Raw genomic sequence first — 13642 nt, forward strand, 5'->3', positions numbered from 1 at the left:
AAGTTTTATTTGTATTTTTTTTTATGACATTGCTTAAAAATGTTTTTATCATATATTTATTTAATATATTTTTTGTTATGTCATATCTATATTTTATCGTTTGTATATTTTTTTGCAGATACACTAACCGACTAACGCAATCGGCTAGTTTTGTACTTCTAGAACGACCCATAAAAAAACTATGGATATTGCTAAACAAATAAAAAAAAATGAGAAGATTTTTTTTTTTTTTTTTGGACAAAGATTTGTTTTCATTCCATTAGAGTAGAAGCCAAATACAGAGATAGAAGGGATCTGATATCCCAAAGTTTAAAGCACAATAATAAGGGGCATACCCCAAAGTTACCATAAGAAAGATAAAATGATAGATAAGGTTAATCGACAAAGGATCCTTGAGAGCTTTGAGCCAAAAGCTAAAAAGCTTTTTGGTACATGTGAGGTCAAAGTTTATCGACAATTCTTCCAAGAACGAGTCAATGGATGAACAAATTGCCACTGTCAAGAGACGAGATGGCGTTGGTGAAGGGGCCAAAGACTTGAATCTCGCCGGCACGAGAAGAACTACACAAAGTAGTGCTTTGACAAAGGTTCGAGCAAAGGTGATGGTGCTCTGGTGGTTGACGTTGCTTGCTAGAATTGTTGTGGAGTGAGAGTTGAGCTTAGACTAAACATAGCAAAACGAGGTGGTATTGAAAACATATAGCTTGAAGACGCCAGAAGAGCTTGATGACGAGTGGTCATTGGAAAAGCTTCCAACACCACCATCAAAGATCCCGCAGGGAGGGTTTAAGAGCATTAGACCATGGTCCTTTAAGATACCAGAGGAAGCTAAAACCAGGGTTCGCAAAATATGAGTGTAAAGCCGTAACAGAACAGGTGGATCCTCTCTCACATGGGCTATTCCATGGAGATTAAGAATTCCACACAAAGCTTGTAGTCGGCTTAACACATAAAGAAAGTAACCAGACCTAAGCTTCAAAGCATTGAGCGTATGGAAGTAATCCCTAAAGTTGATAATTTGTACATGAATGAGCTCGGTAAACAGGGGATACAGAGATAAAGGGTTGAGAAAGATGCGGTAACCACCGCTCCTTGGAGACGGGATCATAATGCCGTTCTTCCTCAACTTTTCTAGCAGGCCTCGATAAAGGAAGCTATCAGACAAAGTATTCTTCAAGCTTTGGAAATCATGAGTAATACCCCTAGGTGAATCTAAAGGCCAGGTTCTCAGATAAAATTTGTACCAAAATAGCAATGATGTTTGATTAGCTTCCAATCGACGTCCTCTAACAATTGGTTCCTTGAATCGACACAAAAATTTGCTAAGAAGGGACAAAAGAATGTTTAGACCAAACCTGGGTTTTTGCAAAGGTAAAAGTGGAATACACCTTATGAAGTTGGGCCTCGAAGAAATGTGAAATGGGCCTAAGCCCAGCTGGCGAAAAAGATGGTCCAAACGAGGGACATCCATAGAAATTAGGTTACCGCCGCCGTTCTTCATCGGTGGCTATTTCTGGTGGGAAAGGGCAGCAATGGAGGTCAAGAGAGAGCCAAACTCGTGAGGTCTGAGCAAACGGGAGCAAACCGTCTCAGCTTTGAAGGATGAAGTACCGCTGGTAAGAGATGGCTCCTCGAGGTTAAGATTCCATGGAGAAATCGTGGGCAGAGATTGACTAGGGAGGAGGGTCGCCGGGAACCGCCTAACAGCTCTAGCACCAAAACTACCGCTGTCAGACATGGAGTTAAGGGGGAAAGGTTGGGATGATTGAGTAAGTGGCCAAAAGCGAAGAGAAACAGAGATCTTAGGGAAGCAAAGGAAAGCGGTGAACCAGGGGTCTCGACGCCGGCAAATAAAGGCTTTGCCGGCGCCGGAGAAAGTGGGCAGAAGGAGGGTCTTGATAATCGGGACATAGAGGAAAAGCAAGCTTTTTGTTTTTACAAATGCATTCTCTTTCTTCTTCTAATGAGAAGATTAAAGATCAATAAAAAGGTAACAATGATGACCAAATCTGGCAAAAAAACTCGTGAATGCAAAGGTTAAACTTGATCTAGAGACTATTAAAAGAGTGGGAGCTCTTCATGGTTCATGGTGAATCATGAATGATCTTCCAAGTAAATCATATGCTGATAAAGAGACATAGGCCAAATGGAAAAAAGAAAAGAGAGATTTTCCAAAGTCGGATAGATCTTTTCATTAACCGGATGCATCTTTTACAAGGTACCTTATTATTATTATCATTACTATTATTATTAATTATAATTTAATTGTACTTGTATTCTGAATAAGCTTACACATGTATATGTAGAATCAGGCCCGGCTCAAAGGGGGTGGGCAGGGGTGCGACCGTCTAAAGCTTTTTTTTTTTCACTCAAAAATACTTCCGAAAAAAGGCCCATATTTATTTCAAAAAATTAATATAACCCAAAATCAGATATAAAAGGCCCAGATTTTTTATAAAAAAACAATGAAAAAGCCCAAAATTTTGAAAATAATTTGTTTTTATAGTAATAAATACCAAAAAATATTTTAAAATAGAAAAAAAAATATATAATGCTAAAAGGCCCAAAAAATTTTTTTTGCCCAAAGGTCTCCATTTTCTTTGGGCCGGGGCTGTGTAGAATCGTTTGAGAAAAACATAATCATCAAGGTATGTAATACATGCATAACCGTCCATTGTGGATCCGAATGTTGTGGAGAGAACTGTATCTTAAAATCATTATTTGTAAAAGCTGTTTATCTTAATTACATATGTAGTATGTAGGTTAATATCATCAAGATGAGATTAGCTCAAAGACTGACAAAAATAAAAACTTAGAAGTTATATAGCTAGAATTTAAAATTAAGTTTTTTAGAATTCAAAATTTAATTTTTAGAACTTAGAATTTAGGTGTTGGTTTTAAATTATTAATTTATATAAACATAAATATTTTGTATATACAAATTTAGTCTATTTTTGTAATCTCTCAAAAAAAAAAAAAAAAAATGGTCGTGTAATATCGTCGTAGTTCATACTCCACACGCACCACGAAATTGATCGGGGGATAATAGGAGCGGCAAAAACCACCGAGTCACCAGTCACAACTCGGTGACTCAAATCGTTCTAACCAAAAAAAAATGGTAATTGCGACAGCATCGACTCCAGTTTCACTCTCGTCGTCCGTGCTTTTCACGCGCCGTCGTAATTTCAAACGTTTTTCAGTACCTCCAGTAACCGCCAGTCTTTCTCCGGAGGTTTCTCCTCTTCTCCGAGCAGCTCACCACACCGTAAGGGTTAAAAAGCTTGTTCTTTGAAACCCAATTTCAAATGGGTTTGTTTGAATTGTGTTGAAATTCATAAAAATTGAAGAAAGATTGAAACTTGATTACAAAACTTTTTCAGGTGGATAAATATGTAAAGAGTGGGATGATTATTGGTTTAGGATCTGGAGAAGCTTCAGATATGGCTATACGTTATTTGGGTCATCAACTTCGTTCTGGTTCTTTACAAAATGTTGTTGGTGTACCAATGTGAGTCTTTTGATTCTGATTCTGATGTTTATTTACTTTTAATCCAATAAAGAATAAATCTTTTTGTTCGTTCTATTTTGATCTCTCTGTTCATTAGTTTCTGGATCATGATTCTGTTGTGTGTGTACCAATGTGAGTCTTTTGATTTCGGTTCTGCTGTTTATCTTCTTTGAATCCAATAAAGAATCAATCTTTTTGTTTGTTCAGTTGTTGATCTCTCTCTCTCTATTCTCTCAATTCATGATTTTCCTACGAGTTTATTTTTTGTAGGCTTCTTGATGATTTGTTCTCACTTTTGTTCAGGTCTGCACGAAGCGCGAGTGAAGCAGCAAAGTCTGGAATCCCTTTGGAATATTTCCGGGATGGTTTTCAGGTAGCCGCTTTCGTGCGTTTTCTAAAGCGGGTTGATCTATTCTGCATCTTGGGGTAATATTTGCAGTGTGGTTCCTTTGTAGATTGATTTTGCATTTCATGATGCTGATGCTGTAGAAGAGAATACACTTATTGCAGTTATTGGACGACGGAGAATTTCACAGGAAGATGATTATATTCTGAAACAAAAGGCGAGTGCAGTTTCGTGTAAATTTTGCTGTCTTTGAATACTCATTGCTTAGCTTTGGGCTGACAAAGAGAGATTAACAATGCAGTCTATTGTAAAAGCAGCTGATGAGGCAGTCTTCATGATAAAGGAAGAACAATACAAAGCCGGCCTTGAAGGTTCTGTTCCTGTTTTAGTTCAATCCGTAAGCAAATTTCTACCGATGAACTTCTTTTTAATCCCTTGGTAATATGATTTAAAACTCGAAAATCAGAATGATTGTTTGAAACTTTGATTGCAGCTTAATTGGTTGGCCATAGCTGAGGAGATAGATGACTTGTATTTAGGTGATGCAGAGGTTCGTATCTGGTTCTTTCATATATGCTGGTTTTGGTTTTATCGATTGTTTCAACTCTCGTTTGATTCATTGTATTTTGCTCGGTGGAAAAGGTGTGGAGAAGAGCTTCTGTAGAAAATGCAGGCCCTCTTGGAGGAGACTTTCCTATAGTTACCAGTGATGGTCACAACATTCTTGATGTTATATTTACAACTCCAATTCCAAGCCTCGGTAAAAGCTAACACTGTAACCATTAAAACTTATGCAATGGTCTCTGTAGTTGATGAATGCGAAATTCTGCAGCTGACGTGGCTACAAGCCTGGATAAGATTGATGGGGTTGTGGACCATGGACTAATTATCAAAACTCGGTTAGTTTCTCCAAATTAAGCAGTCAGCTTTAGTATGTCACTGGTCAACAGTAAGAATCTGTTTTCCGCTTTTGGCATTGCAGATGCACGGTGATGATCGCAGAAGAAACTGAAGTAAGAAGTGTTACCTTGCAGACCAGTGCAGTGGAGGGTGGTGTATGAACCTATGGATAGACTTTGCAGAAGTAGTTCGTTTCACACATTACCTAATCAGTTCAAAGAGCAATGCCGTAACTTCTACAAGTTCTTTTTCTATAATCAGTTCATTCCAAACAACAATCAAGGAATATAGAGGTATATATTGATTGTACTCATTATAGAATTCAGTCGTTATGTTATACGTTGGAAGTCTTAAGATTATATCAGAGCCTATTTACGGGGTCAGTGATGTAGTTTACCACAAATTTTCCATGAAAATATCATTAAATAATTATATTTGGTGGTAGGAAACATCCATGAACCTTCCTCTTTTGCTAATGTCAACATTCTCTTTTAATAAAGTCAAGTGTCAACATGTGCAAAGCTTCTTTGTTAATTCTTCCTCCTCATAGCTCTGAAAAAAGCGTTGTGATCTTGATCGACTTTCTATCATACTAATGGATTCTTCATGTTTCTTGGTTTATAGAATATTCAGATTTCGTAAAAGAAATAAAAATATTCCTTCTTCTCTACCTCCTTCATCTCCCCCTTCTTCTTTGTCTCAAAATTGGTTGCACCCTGTCTTCTTGAGTTTCCGTGGGGAAGATGTCCGCAAAGGCTTTCTCAGTCACATTCAGAAGGAGTTTCAAAGAATGGGTATCACACCATTCATTGATAATGAGATGAAGAGAGGAGGATCCATTGGTCCTGAGCTCTTACAGGCAATTAGAGGATCTAAGATCGCGATCATCTTGCTCTCGAGGAACTATGGTTCTTCGAAGTGGTGTCTTGATGAATTGGTGGAGATTATGAAATGCAGAGAAGAGTTGGGTCAAACAGTGATGACCGTTTTTTATGATGTGGATCCATCTGATGTGAGGAAGCAGAAGGGAGATTTTGGGAAGGTTTTTAGAAAAACTTGTGTTGGAAGACCAGAGGAGGTGAAGCAGAAATGGAAGCAAGCTTTGACCAGTGCTGCAAATATACTCGGGGAGGATTCTCGCAACTGGTAGTCTTTCCTCTCTAATGCATAATTCGTGTCATACTTTTCTTGTATATATGTACGAGTATATGAAATCCAAATAAATATTTGTAAGTTTGATAAATATTGTTACTTTCAGGGAAAATGAAGCAGATATGATCATTAAAATCGCAAAAGATGTCTCCGATGTGTTGAGTTTTACACCATCAAAGGATTTTGATGAGTTTGTTGGCATTGAAGCTCATACGACAGAGATAACTTCGTTGTTACAACTTGATCTGGAAGAAGTGAGAATGATAGGGATTTGGGGTCCTGCTGGAATTGGCAAGACTACCATCTCCAGGGTTCTATATAACAAACTCTTTCATCAATTCCAACTGGGCGCAATCATTGACAACATTAAAGTACGTTATCCAAGACCTTGTCACGATGAGTACAGCGCAAAACTGCAATTACAGAAAGAATTGTTGTCTCAGATGATTAACCAGAAAGATATGGTGGTTCCTCATTTAGGGGTTGCCCAAGAGAGGTTGAAGGACAGGAAAGTTCTTCTAGTTCTTGATGACGTCGATGCGCTAGTACAACTTGATGCCATGGCGAAAGATGTACGATGGTTTGGCCTTGGAAGTCGCATTATCGTCGTAACACAAGATCTAAAACTTTTAAAAGCTCATGGGATCAAGTATATTTACAAGGTTGATTTTCCAACTTCTGATGAGGCTCTAGAAATATTCTGCATGTATGCTTTTGGTCAGAAGTCCCCTAAAGTTGGTTTTGAGCAGATTGCTCGGACGGTTACAACACTTGCTGGTAAACTCCCGTTAGGACTAAGGGTTATGGGATCCTATTTACGGCGAATGTCGAAGCAGGAGTGGGCGAGATCAATACCAAGGTTAAGAACCAGCCTTGACGATGATATTGAGAGCGTTTTGAAGTTCAGTTACAACTCCCTAGCTGAAGAAGAAAAAGATTTATTTCTTCACATAGCCTGTTTTTTCAGGAGGGAAAGGATTGAGACTTTGGAAGTGTTTCTTGCAAATAAGTTTGGGGATGTGAAGCAAGGGCTCCAAATCTTAGCCGATAAATCTCTCTTATCTTTGAACTTCGGAAATATAGAGATGCATAATTTGCTAGTACAACTAGGTCTAGACATTATTCGTAAACAATCCATTCATAAGCCTGGGAAACGTCAGTTTTTGGTTGATGCTGAAGATATTTGTGAAGTACTCACCGAGGATACAGTAAGTTTTAAAATATGTCCTTCATTGTCTTAGTCTGTACGAATTGTATTTATTTGACAATAAACCATCTCTACGCTTATTTCTTTGGATCGTTTCAGGGTACCAGAACTCTTGTAGGCATTGATCTCGAGTTATCTGGTGTAATCGAGGGCGTAATAAATATAAGTGAAAGAGCCTTTGAAAGAATGTGCAATCTCCAGTTCTTAAGATTCCACCACCCATATGGTGATCGATGTCACGACATATTGTACTTACCGCAAGGTTTGAGCAATATATCTCGAAAACTTAGATTACTACATTGGGAACGTTATCCACTGACATGTTTGCCTTCCAAGTTTAATCCTGAGTTCCTTGTCAAAATAAACATGCGAGACAGCATGCTTGAGAAGTTGTGGGAAGGAAATGAAGTAAGTCATTGTTATTATTATCCAATTAGTTGAAAAGTGTATATGTGTGTGTTTGCGGCCATATGATCTTTACTCTATGTTCAAAATGTATTCATGCTGCCTTTATTTTTTTCTGTACAGCCCATTAGAAATCTCAAATGGATGGATTTGAGTTTTTGTGTAAATCTGAAGGAGCTTCCTGATTTCTCTACTGCCACTAATCTCCAAGAATTGAGACTCGTAGATTGTTTAAGCTTGGTGGAGCTCCCCTCTTCCATCGGGAATGTCACTAATTTACTGGAATTGGATCTTATTGGTTGCTCTAGTCTGGTGAAACTCCCCTCCTCTATTGGGAATCTCACGAATCTTAAAAAGTTGTATCTCAATAGATGTTCGAGTTTGGTGCAACTCCCCTCCTCTATTGGGAATGTCACTAGTCTCAAGGAGTTAAATCTCAGTGGTTGTTCGAGTCTGTTGGAGATTCCCTCTTCCATCGGGAATACCACTAACCTCAAGAAATTATATGCTGATGGATGTTCAAGTCTGGTGGAACTCCCTTCCTCTGTTGGAAATATCGCTAATCTCAGGGAATTGCAACTAATGAATTGTTCGAGTTTGATTGAATTCCCCTCTTCTATTTTAAAGTTAACTCGTCTCAAAGATTTGAATCTCAGTGGATGCTCAAGTCTGGTGAAGCTCCCTTCTATTGGGAATGTTATTAATCTCCAAACATTGTTTCTCAGTGGATGCTCAAGTCTGGTGGAACTCCCCTTCTCTATTGAGAACGCCACTAATCTCCAGACATTGTATCTTAATGGATGCTCAGATCTACTGGAGCTCCCCTCATCTATTTGGAATATCACTAATCTCCAATCATTGTATCTTAACGGATGCTCAAGTCTAAAAGAGCTCCCTTCCTTGGTTGGGAATGCCATTAATCTCCAAAGTTTGTCTCTTATGAATTGTTCAAGTATGGTGGAGCTCCCTTCCTCCATCTGGAATGCCACTAATCTCTCATACTTAGATGTCAGTAGTTGTTCTAGTTTGGTAGGGCTCAATATTAAATTGGAACTCAACCAATGCAGAAAACTTGTCTCGCACCCGGTGGTTCCAGATTCCCTAATCCTTGATGCAGGAGATTGTGAGTCTCTGGTGGAGAGACTAGACTGCTCCTTTCAAAATCCGAAGATTGTTCTCAACTTCGCTAACTGCTTCAAACTGAATCAAGAAGCAAGAGATCTCATCATCCAGACATCTACTTGTAGAAATGCGATATTACCAGGTGGAAAAGTGCCTGCATACTTCACTTACCGAGCTACTGGTGATTCTCTAACAGTGAAGTTGAACGAGAGGTATCTTCTTAAATCTTTGAGATTTAAAGCTTGCCTCTTGCTAGTTGAGGGTCAAAACAAATGGCCACATTGGGGGATGAATATAGTAACTTCTCGAGAACCAAATGGCTACATTGTTCTGTACACACCAAGCAGCCATCTTCAAGGTCCACTTTTAATGGAGAATCTGTATACATTTGAATTTGAACTAGTGGTGACTTCCAGTGAGTTCGTTGTGGAGTTCAGAGTCGACCGCTACAAGTGTGCGGTAAGAGAATGCGGGCTAATCCAACTCCCTTTATGTCCATGAGCTTCAGTGGTAAGCAGTGGAGGCTGTTATTTTGCAGTCATTGAGATCGGAGACAAACACTAGACTGAAGTTAGGCGGGGGAGCCAACTAGAGAATGAAAGTGGCATGACAAGAGCTGGAATTTCTTAATGCTATATGATGAGACATTTTCTTTTAAAATTTGGTCAATTTGACAAGTTTGGTGTGCATTCTGTGTGGTGTTTTCTAGTAGGATTATCATCACTATACATGTGATGTTGGGAATATGTATAATTTAACATTGAGCAATCCTTGACTGTATTGTATTAAGAAATGATATTGTCTGGAGAACAACCATATCGAAATAAAAGATCTTGTAAATCTAAGTTGCCGGACCAGTACGACTCAAAAACATCAATTTTGAAAATGACTTCTAAAAACTTTTTTTTTTCCAGTCTTATTTTGTTTGCCATGGCTGAAGCGGAAGATGATTTGTATTTAGGCGAGGCAGAGGTGAGAAATTGGTTCTTTCAAAATCAATTTCTCGGGGTTTTGGTTAAATCGATCGCATGGAGAGTCATTTTATTTTGTAGGAGTTGCAAGCCCTTTAGGAGGGACTTTTCCATTCTGCATAGTGAAACTGCACATTGCTCAATGTTTGATTATTCGAGCAAAATTCCATAGCTAATGTGGGTAAGCCTGGATAAGATCGATGGGGTTGTTGAACATGAACTCATAATAAAAAACGGTTTGTTACTACAGAAGTTTTAGACCAAGCGGTCGGGTTTCACATGTTAGTTTGTCAGTATCACAAATCCGTACACTGCTTTTGACATTACAGATCATCTTTGGTGATTGCAGGAGAAACTGAAGTAAGGAGTGTTAACTTGCCGAAAAGTGTAGTGGATGGTGGGTGTATGAACCAGTGTGAGACTCTGCTGTAAGTTATTTGTTACGTACATAACCGACAACATAGCCTAAAATGTCGAGAACCAAATTGCCAGTCAACCATTGAGAGCCTCTATTACAAGTAATACACTCAAGTTCATAGAGCAAGACAGTAACTTCTACAAGTTCACTATTTCTAAAATCAGTTGCTTTTTCCACAGAAAACACCAATATGAACTCATCGATCCTCTGAGCTCCAGGGAGAAAAACGCTATGACTAGCCGAGGGGGTAACTCAATCATGTGGATGTGGCTTCCGTAGTAGATGAAGTGACTCCTACAATCCAGATCGAGAAAATTGTACTTAGCAGATCTTTCAAACAGAGATAAATAATATTATATCCAAGCTCATATGCCAACAGAGAGCAAGGGCAAAATGTATCCACAAGTTTTACCGATATAGCTAATGAACCCTACAGCTTTCCAAAACCAAAATTCAAGAACGAACCTTAAACATGGATCATAGATGTTCTACTAGTTGGAAAGATTCTAAACATTATTAAAAGTGAACTGAGCATTTCATCAATTTCGTAACCAAGTGTGAGTTTTTCATGCCTCTAGGAATGCAATAAGGAAACAACATGCAAGAGCGTTTATGTGTGTAAGTTACAGGATTCACAATGTGATGATTCTACAAATCTTTAATTAAAGATAGTAACAAAGCTTTTAAAGTGACCATACTCTCAAGGAAACACAAGAAGAAAAGCAACTGACAACAAGGCACTCATCAACAACCTAGAAACTTAGCAAGCTTAGTTATGGAATTCAGTCACTAAACATGGACAAGCTAATCAAGACGAGTTCACTTTCAATCAAACCACACATGGCCAAGTAGACTAGAAATTCCAGATAAACTATAAAGGCTAATCAGGTAGAATTTTCAACATCAATCAAACAAGTATCCTTCAAAAAACTCAGTGAAAGCGTGAACCTAATCAATGTTGCTGATTATGATGATTTGGCGGAGGAGGCGGCATGCCAGGACGAGGCGGAGCAAACATCGGAGCACCACCAGGCGGTGGAGGCATTCCAGGGCGAGGCGGAGGAGGTCCTTGCATCCCATGAGGTGGAGGAGGTCCTCTCATCATACCACCAGGCGGAGGAATCATCATTGGCCTTTGTCCACCATATTGAGGCGGTGGTGGACCAGGATACGGTGGTCTCATACCATAAGGTGGAGGAGGACCTCCTTGACCAGTAAAACCAGACGGAGGCGGTGGCGGCATTTGTCCTGGCGGACGAATAATCTGCGGTGGTCTAGAGATCTGAGGCTGCATCATTCCCGGAGCAGGTCCACCAATTCCACGAACAGGACCAGATAATCCAGGCTGAGCTTGAACCAATGGACCAGTAGGTACACCACGTCCAGCAGCACGACCGATTCCGGGACCAGCAACGGCGGTTACAGATCCTGATTTGGCGCGAGATTCTTCCGGTGGTGGTGGACCTTCGACAGTCATTGAAATCACTTCTTCTCCTCTAAGTAAAACCAAACCAAGCGTACGACGCTCTTCTCTATCTTCTTTCGTCTTCTTACTACCTTTCGCCGGAGGAAGTTTTCGAAACTCTTCGCAGTCGCCGAGAACGAGATTCATGTGACGATCGAACGCCATGAATTTTCCGATTAGCTGACGTCCGTCTTGGATCGTTACTCGCATCCTGTAGTTTATGAACTGAAGCATCTTGGAGCTCTTCGACATCGACATTTTCGCCGGCGACTTGAATACGCCGGAGAATTGAGCGGTGGAATTGGGAAGAGAGGGAATCTCTAGGGTTTTATTTGAGAAAGAAGCACGAGACTTCCTTCTTGTTGGGCTTTGTTTCAATTTGGGCCTATGCAGATTGGGTTACGCCATACATAGGTGTATTGGTGTATTGCCTACAATGATGCTATTATACTAATTTGGTAATTTTTGTTATTAAAAAAAACATTTCACCATTTCTTAGATTAGTTTATATGTAAATAATTTAAAAATTTATTATTTTTCTTTGCAAAAACTTTTAATGATTTTTTTTTGTAAGAGATCGAAAAATTTAGTATTCTTTTTTCTTTTAAAAAATCGTGCGTTGAAACTATGAAATTATTTTAAAATATTATTGTCTTCTAATCAAAAGAGCATTTTTGCTTGAAACTTAGAAGGAGGAACGAACAAAAAATCTAATCAAAACAGAAGGATTAATATTAACCGGATTTATTGGATTAAACTAAACTCTCACCTATTCCGGTTATATATTTATATCATTTCCTTTGTCATCAATAGCCTAAATAGTTAATATTTTCTTATTAATGTCAATTGTCTCATCAAGGTGGCTGTGAACTCTCTTTTAATTTTAGTAACTTCTCATTCAATAAGAAAATAAGAAGGAAAAATTAGATTGGGTACCACTTTTTCACTTCTACCACATTTGAATTCCAATTATCATTCATACCACCTTGTGTTTGTAAAATGACCATTTTACCCTCCAACTGGTGAGATAAGAAACTATGATTGATGTGACATTCCGAAATTTTTGCCATCCTTTTTCTCTCTCCTGGCGCATTGGTAGCCGTTTTCGTCCCTCTGGCTGGTAAAACAAAGTTGTCCCCGAGTAAATCCAGATCTTCGTCTTCGGCTCTCTGGCAGAATAAAATAAAGATCAAGTTGTCCCCGAGTTAATCCAGATGTCTGGCTGGTAAAACCACATCATCTGGCGATGGATAATTAAGAGATGTTGTCCCCGAGTAAATCCAGATCTCTGCAGGCTGGTAAAACCATATCATCTGAGATTCATGATAATAGAGCAAGCTGATGAAATCGAGGACAATATATAGACGCAATAGAGAATTTTCAATCGGGGACAAGATCTGGAGACATCCATTTAATACAGTCGCTCCCCGTTTCCCAACCGGCGTCTCACTGTAGCTTCTTCCCCTGACACATTCCTGACGCAGGCAGAAGGGTAAAATCGTCCAACTTCTACCACACAAATACCAAAAGTGGTATGGATGCTAAATTGATTTGCAATGTGGTACATTTGCTAGGATTTTCTAAAATTGTGGTACATTTGAAAGACGTTTTATGGAGACAAATACAATTAGTACCACCATAGCTCATTTCTTCCCCTATAAATAACAACTGATCTTGGATCGTTACTCGCATCCTGTAGTTTATGAACTGAAGCATCTTGGAGCTCTTCGACATCGACATTTTCGCCGGCGACTTGAATACGCCGGAGAATTGAGTGGTGGAATTGGGAAGAGAGGGAATCTCTAGGGTTTTATTCGAGAAAGAAGCACGAGACTTCCTTCTTGTTGGGCTTTGTTTCAATTTGGGCCTATACAGAATGGGTTATGCCTACAATGATGCTATTATACTAACTAGGTTATGAACCCCGCGACATCGCGGAGAACTCATTTTCAACAAATATAATTGATTGTGTTTATATATTAAATTATTATAATAATATATTCAAAAATTTGAATTATTACATAAAATTAACTATGTCTTAAAGTTATAACAACTTATGAATAAAAATGTAAAAAATACTCCCTCCGTTTTCGAATAGTTGTCGTTTTAACTATATGCACACAAATTAAGAAACTATTAATGTTGTTA

The 13642-nt window shown here is 38.8% G+C and overlaps 4 protein-coding genes across 7 annotated transcripts; 2 read left to right on the forward strand and 2 right to left on the reverse strand.

Annotated features, from left to right (window-relative positions):
- Positions 1-212: 212 nt before the first annotated feature.
- On the reverse strand, positions 213-2300 carry LOC110228644. Its single transcript, XM_021026540.1, has one exon. It carries the CDS (start codon positions 1499-1501, stop codon positions 665-667), a length of 837 nt encoding a protein of 278 aa, XP_020882199.1. The 5' UTR covers positions 1502-2300; the 3' UTR covers positions 213-664.
- Positions 2301-2969: 669 nt separating this feature from the next.
- Positions 2970-5253, forward strand: LOC9301435 (probable ribose-5-phosphate isomerase 4, chloroplastic). The gene is made up of 9 exons (XM_002863522.2): positions 2970-3265; positions 3381-3508; positions 3812-3881; positions 3964-4071; positions 4156-4251; positions 4348-4404; positions 4497-4614; positions 4687-4753; positions 4837-5253. The coding sequence occupies exons 1-9, from the start codon at positions 3116-3118 to the stop codon at positions 4913-4915; spliced, it is 873 nt and encodes a 290-aa protein (XP_002863568.1). The 5' UTR covers positions 2970-3115; the 3' UTR covers positions 4916-5253.
- Positions 4957-9621, forward strand: LOC9299645 (disease resistance protein TAO1). Of its 4 annotated transcripts, XM_021026526.1 has the most exons (6): positions 4957-5047; positions 5379-5900; positions 6013-6568; positions 6656-7114; positions 7213-7521; positions 7642-9433. In XM_021026526.1, the coding sequence occupies exons 2-6, from the start codon at positions 5545-5547 to the stop codon at positions 9139-9141; spliced, it is 3180 nt and encodes a 1059-aa protein (XP_020882185.1). In that variant the 5' UTR covers positions 4957-5047; positions 5379-5544; the 3' UTR covers positions 9142-9433. The 4 variants fall into 4 exon arrangements, with proteins under 4 accessions (XP_020882185.1, XP_020882179.1, XP_020882189.1 ...); XM_021026520.1 differs by having other exon boundaries at positions 6013-7114; XM_021026530.1 differs by lacking the exon at positions 4957-5047 and adding an exon at positions 9449-9621 and having other exon boundaries at positions 5346-5900; positions 6013-7114; positions 7642-9099.
- A 392-nt stretch (positions 9622-10013) lies between these two features.
- Positions 10014-11783, reverse strand: LOC9299646 (small nuclear ribonucleoprotein-associated proteins B and B'). Its single transcript, XM_002865315.2, has 2 exons — positions 10978-11783; positions 10014-10323 (listed from the first exon to the last, which is right to left on the reverse strand). Exon 1 carries the CDS (start codon positions 11750-11752, stop codon positions 10982-10984), a length of 771 nt encoding a protein of 256 aa, XP_002865361.1. The 5' UTR covers positions 11753-11783; the 3' UTR covers positions 10014-10323; positions 10978-10981.
- Between the last annotated feature and the right edge of the window lie 1859 nt (positions 11784-13642).

Source organism: Arabidopsis lyrata, assembly GCF_000004255.2.
Source record: "Arabidopsis lyrata subsp. lyrata unplaced genomic scaffold ARALYscaffold_8, whole genome shotgun sequence".
In the NCBI taxonomy this organism is placed as follows: domain Eukaryota; kingdom Viridiplantae; phylum Streptophyta; class Magnoliopsida; order Brassicales; family Brassicaceae; genus Arabidopsis; species Arabidopsis lyrata.